General features: G+C 50.9%; 1 protein-coding gene across 2 annotated transcripts; it reads right to left on the bottom strand.

The window, feature by feature from the left end:
* Positions 1-324: 324 nt before the first annotated feature.
* LOC142591014 (V-type proton ATPase 16 kDa proteolipid subunit c-like) lies at positions 325-3416 on the bottom strand. 2 transcript variants are annotated; one of them, XM_075703389.1, is made up of 3 exons: positions 3232-3416; positions 1433-1693; positions 325-661 (listed from the first exon to the last, which is right to left on the bottom strand). In XM_075703389.1, the coding sequence occupies exons 2-3, from the start codon at positions 1631-1633 to the stop codon at positions 344-346; spliced, it is 519 nt and encodes a 172-aa protein (XP_075559504.1). In that variant the 5' UTR covers positions 1634-1693; positions 3232-3416; the 3' UTR covers positions 325-343. The 2 variants fall into 2 exon arrangements, with proteins under 2 accessions (XP_075559504.1, XP_075559505.1); XM_075703390.1 differs by lacking the exon at positions 3232-3416 and having other exon boundaries at positions 1433-1766.
* Between the last annotated feature and the right edge of the window lie 2361 nt (positions 3417-5777).

Here is a 5777-nt window from a genome sequence, read left to right as displayed (position 1 = left end):
AACAATAATCGCCATCTGTTTTGCCCGCATTTCCTTCCTTCAACGGTGCGAGCCCGGTACTTCCAAGTCACGAACGGCATGCGCGTTATTAGCGTGACATAGCATCCTTGACAAGAAAGTAGCGAGCGCCGCATTTTCAAGAAAGGAAGCGCAAGCAGGGCGGATGACGATTATTGTTGTGGGACAAAGATACACCCCAAAGGGTGCAACTGTTTCAAGAGTGTATGCCTGCAGTAAAATTTCAGTTGGCATATAGTGCGCGCATTTGTGCGTCCCGTCTTGCTCATCTTCCCGTGCGAGTCTCGTTAAAATCGCGAGTCTCGTTAAGTCTCGTTTTATTGTTTCACCGCGAGAACATGATGAGTGCCACGATGAGGCCGTACAGCCCGAGGACCTCGGCGAAGATGAGTATGAGCACCATGCCGACGAACAGGCGCGGCTGCTGGGCGCAGCCGCGGACGCAGGCGTCGCCCACGTTGCCGATGGCGAATCCGGCCGCCATGCCGCTGACGCCGACGCTCAGGCCGGCGCCCATGTGCAGGAAGGAGGTGTACAGCTTGTAGTGGGCGCTCAGGCCGCTCGACACGAGCACGGCCACCACCAGGCCGTAGATGGCGATGATGCCGGCCATGACCACAGGTATCAGCGACTTCATGATCAGCTGCGGGGGAGAGCCGAAGCGGAAACGACGATTTCGTTTTCCGCCAGAAGGAGATCGGATAGACTCGAAGTGACTGAGAGCTGAGCAAGCCAATCGACCCAGGCATCCGTGTTAGTGAAAGGCAGGCGCGTAAACGCGGACACAAGGAGGAGCGACAAGAAAGACTCAGGCTTTGTCGCACACGAGTAGTTTTATAGACATCTGTGACCAGCCAAAATGGGCTACAACGTGTACGACTACTCAAGACGGCCAGAAAACGTACTTCTGTATACGCCTAGAAGACGTCTCGCGACAGGTAGACAGAATACGTCTTTTAAAAGCGTTTCATGCATCCACAGACAACGCTATTGTCTTGCACTAAATATTTTCGTTCTACTCGTGTCCGTGTGGGGGAACAAATACGTGGGGTTCCGCCAAGATCAGAAAGTTTGGGAACGTCGGGTTGGGGTGTTGGTGGTACAGTGAAACTTAGAACGCCAGTATTCTGGTTCACTATAAGTTATGGATAATAAAACCAAGGAAATGAGGTACCAGGGGTCACTACAGGCGCAGGTAACTTTACAACACAAAGAGAAATATGTTTCAGTAAAGAGTAATAACATAGATACAAAACGCTATAGACGGCAATAGACGCTGTAAAACCCGATAACCTCAAGCTGGCTAGGTGACTATATATTTGTCGCGGCCTCGTTTCAAAGGGGATATGCCATTGGAAATAACCAGTCGATCGCCATCGTGATCGTTAATAGTCTCGCTTGCGCGTTCCTTTACCTGGGGCTTCATCACCGCCATGGCGGCGATGCCGGCGCCCGCCTTGGCCGTGCCGTACGCGGCTCCCAGGGCGCACAGAGCCATGGCGGACACTGCGCCCATGATGCCGAAGAAAGGCGCGTACAGGGGTTCGCGCTGCTCCACGTCCGACAGGGCCACCAGGGCGGTCACGACGCCGCCCTCCGGGACGTTGGCGGACATGCCGACGGTGCGCGTGCTGCTGCGAGCCTTCCCGTGGAGTGCGCCTCCGGCTTACAAGGCCTGCGGTTCGCGAGCAAAGAGAAGAGAGGCTTTGCGGGGGCACGACTCGAAGACGCGGGCTGTCGGCTCCCGCTTCTTCTTCTTCCTCTAATGCAGGGACGCGTGGCGCACGCGTTGCAGCCTCACTGACGGTCTCCTCCCCCCCCCCCCGCCCCCCCAACGAGTGCCATTACACTCACAAACAATTATGCACCTTCGGTTACGACAAAACACTGTCAAATAGAAATGTAATACAAAAGGATAGAAAGCTGGGCGAGTTGGTACGGTAACACGATCTTGGACTGAATCGAGAAGTGGCACGGACGGCCACTGCCCTGTCTGCTTCTAGTCTCTGTCCGTGTCACTTCGCGTTACACTCCAAAATCCTGTCAAACCAGATCAAACACACTTTCCTTCTAATCGCTTATCCGTTAAGGCCCTTCGTGATAGTTCAGAATAGTTCGGGTCCCGCCCATGTGGGCGGGTGGGCGCCACGCCCATATGGGCAGAGGTCGAGCCGTTTTGACTTATCACGGAGGGCTAATGGGTGATTTGGAATAAAAACTGATTAGATTAACGTTATACCGGCCATGGTTTCGCATTCGGCTGAAGCAAACGTGCGGCGCGAGCCGCATTTTTCTAGAGCGAACTACTCCGCGAAATGAGTCCTTATACTAACCACGAGGGGCGTAACTACTTAACTAAGCATGATGCTCTTATACGTCACACCTGCTGTTCTCCCCCTCCACCCTTGGTTCCTCGCCTTTTCCCCTCTCCCGCAGGCGGTCTTGCTTGCGTCGATACCAGCCGCGATGACCGTCGACAGTGAGTGCCCACGCAGAACCTGATCGTTTTTTTTTTATTTTTCTCGCTGTTTTCGCAGTCACCACGGTATTGAGGCACGGAGACCAGTCGAGCAACATGTACTACATGGATTAGAAATTTTTCAAATGGAACTGCCATGTGCAAGTTTGCAGCGATTAGCCGGATCCCACGCTTTAGTCCGTCAGTAAGATGGCGCGCGCAACCTCAGTTTTGCATGTTCCCACCGTGAATGTTTTTTCATAACCTCGATATAGTGACATGCATGAATTCAAGAGCGTAGCAACTCACTCACTCACTCACTCACTCACTCACTCACTCACTCACTCACTCACTCACTCACTCACTCACTCACTCACTCACTCACTCACTCACTCACTCACTCACTCACTCACTCACTCACGCAATAAATAAATAAATAAATAAATAAATAAATAAATAAATAAATTGTAGCAGAAGATGAAGGAGGCGTGTTTGTTGCACAGTTGACATGAGAAAGAAGCATACGTTATGGGCACAACTTTTTCGTATATATATATATATATATATATATATATATATATATATATAGAGAGAGAGAGAGAGAGAGAGAGAGAGAGAGAGAGACCGATTTCATTTACAGGAAATGTAGAGCGGTCGACCGTGCGTTCCTGCGCTCTAGCCTGCTACTCTGCCCTGGGGGAGAGGGTAGATAGAGTAAGGGTGCCTTGAACGAGGCCACAACTTTACATACGTACCAGCGAGCCGTCGAGCTGGACCGTTGTTCTTCAATAACGCGGTGCGTGCGCGGGATGAAATAGACGAAGCCTCTCGTAAACGACGTTTTCTGCTGCGTTTCCGTACGGCGGCAGCATACCGTGAGCCCGGCCTCACGATAACGACGCACGAAAGACGCAGACGAGGCGAGCAAAGTGCTTCTTCTTCTTCTTCTTGAAGAACCATTTGGTAAAGATCGATCGCGGCGAAGAACTTATCACGTGGTTCTCGCTCTCTCGTGCGTGCACGGACTCGCATCATGAATGCACGTGCGAGGGAACGCTCCAACCCCACGCATGCGCGCATGCGCGGAGCGTTACTTTCGGCAAAGCCCCTTGATCGGACGCCCTGCCCAGCGGAGGACGTCACGGAGGGGCTTTAATTTCGGGGCCTTGCCGCGTCACGTCGCCCGATGTCATGCTGTCCAGCGCCGTCGATTTGCGCTGTTCGGCCCACCGTCGAAGGATGATCGCCCAAGTCAAGAGATAGCTTCGTGATGAAACTTGATGATATATGTCCAGTTGTCGGTGATGGTGATCGTTGATTGTTGGCGAATTGTCCAATATGTTGGTGATGGGACTGTGTCTGTTACGACTGCGACCGAACGATGGTGACGACAATGGCGCAACGACGACGGAGATGACGGCGGCACAATGACGGCACAACGACATTCGTGGAGTGACGGCACGATGTTGTTGCGGGCACTGTCTCCACTTGCTATGACGTCACTTGCTAGCGCCTGGATGAGCCACTCGCAAGGCGCTCCGAGGCGAGATAAACCGACCGCGAATGTTTATGCTGATGCAACGCACATTTTGGAATCTACATGAAACAAAGCTTTTGTGAAGCGGCTAATTAAACACTATGAAACGGTCCATCTTATGCAAAGGGTTTTGCAGCATAGCGATTAACACGCATGCCTGATCGGCAAAGCAAGGCGCGGAGACGTCAAGCACGTGACTCACGTGACCACGGTTTACACTGCCTTCGAGACCGAGCCACTTCGCATCAGAGATTATCTGGGATTAGGCCAGTTTACTGTTGCAATACCTCCAGGACGGGTTCGCATGTTGCTCGGGGAGAAGCCGACCGAATAGACGCACGAGCGAAAACAGGGAAAGAATTAAGCCGCGGAAGGTTTCGCTTTAATAAAGAAATTACGCGCTTGAATGAGTATAATTGTTTTAAAGAGGACATTTGGGCACCGTTTTCTCTTTTACTGGGTAGCATACCCATCCTGGAGTGACGCATACTTACGGAGGATTAACCAAAAATGGGCACAACTTCAGTGGCACATACCGAATGGCTAAATCCTATAAATAGTAAATTACAGAAGCAGCTGAATGTAATACACTATTCCATTAAGAGGTCGGTGTGCTTTAGAAGTGTCAATGAGCGCAGCCGACATAATGTGCCCAGGTTTTATGTAGAAAGTTATTTCTTTATTACGCAGAAGAGAGGTGCGCTTACTGAAAGCATGCTTTGGCGATCAGCGTACAGCGTTTATATATGCCCGTTGGCTGGCCCTTGCATTCGGAGCGAAAAAAGAAAGAGAGAACTTCGTATACCTTGTACTGAAAAGTTCGTTCCTTCTGTTGTTTATCGCTGCCATTTACGACATGCCATTATGTATTTGGTTTATTATTCTGTGATGAAAGGGGTACAAGTGTAGTACGCCTCTCGCCACTGCCAGCTGTGACAGGAGGTGGGAACCCCGTCATGTGTCAACCGTTATTTTCCCTGCCTCAACCATCACAATGCTTAGACGTGGAAATACATAATTATTATAATATCATTATGAAATATATCCGCCGAGAAAGCGACGACCCACAGAAAACCGCGTGGATGCTGACAAAGAAAGCTTCGCTTAAGAAAAGATTGATATAAAAAGAAAGCTATCGTTTCAAAATAGCAGCGATGCTATAATGCAAAGTGACGAAGAAAGGATGAAGGCGTAGTTAAGCATTAGTAGATAACCGACACCAGTGTGGCCAATCCCACTCGTGGTTACGAGCCATGTTTTGAGGCAACCACAACGACATTCGAAGAGGACAGCCGGAAGAGGCCGAAGTCGTCTCGAACCAGTGTGTTCGAGCCAGCTACTAATCACCGAGTCAAACGGAGAGATAACAATGTGTAGAGAGGATGAGGTTTATTTTGGCAACTAGTCGCCACCAGGACGGCCATGTTCTATCGACGGAGCGTATTTTCGGCCCGACGAGAGTGGCTGAACCTTGACTGTAGCTTCACTGTACCCCGAAACGTTGTACGTGGGATTCAGGTAGCATTCCCACTCTAAGTGGCTCAATAATAGCAACGTCGATATGATTCCTTTACAGTCCGGTGGAGTCGGCTTGCCGTGCCGAAATCCAGTCATCGTGTTCATGTCGAGGCGAGTTTGCAAGGGTTTGCACGGGTACAAGGGTTTGCAAGGGTTTGCAACTCACCTGCAAGGGCGTTTGTGCTGACTCTCGTAACCCCGCTTGCCAAGGCGCATGCGTACATGGTCGGGTAGTGCTGGTTCAAC

The sequence above is a fragment of the Dermacentor variabilis genome, chromosome 8, assembly GCF_050947875.1.
Source record: "Dermacentor variabilis isolate Ectoservices chromosome 8, ASM5094787v1, whole genome shotgun sequence".
Lineage (NCBI taxonomy): Eukaryota > Metazoa > Arthropoda > Arachnida > Ixodida > Ixodidae > Dermacentor > Dermacentor variabilis.
This window is presented reverse-complemented; position numbering and strand designations above follow the sequence as displayed.

Excerpts from the sequence above, each read along its gene's own strand:
- LOC142591014 (XM_075703389.1), bottom strand. The coding sequence starts at position 1,633 with ATGTCCGCCAACGTCCCGGAGGGCGGCGTCGTGACCGCCCTGGTGGCC. Across the intron at positions 662-1,432 it reads TGGCGGTGATGAAGCCCCAG|CTGATCATGAAGTCGCTGAT; the intron begins GTAAAGGAACGC and ends TCTCCCCCGCAG.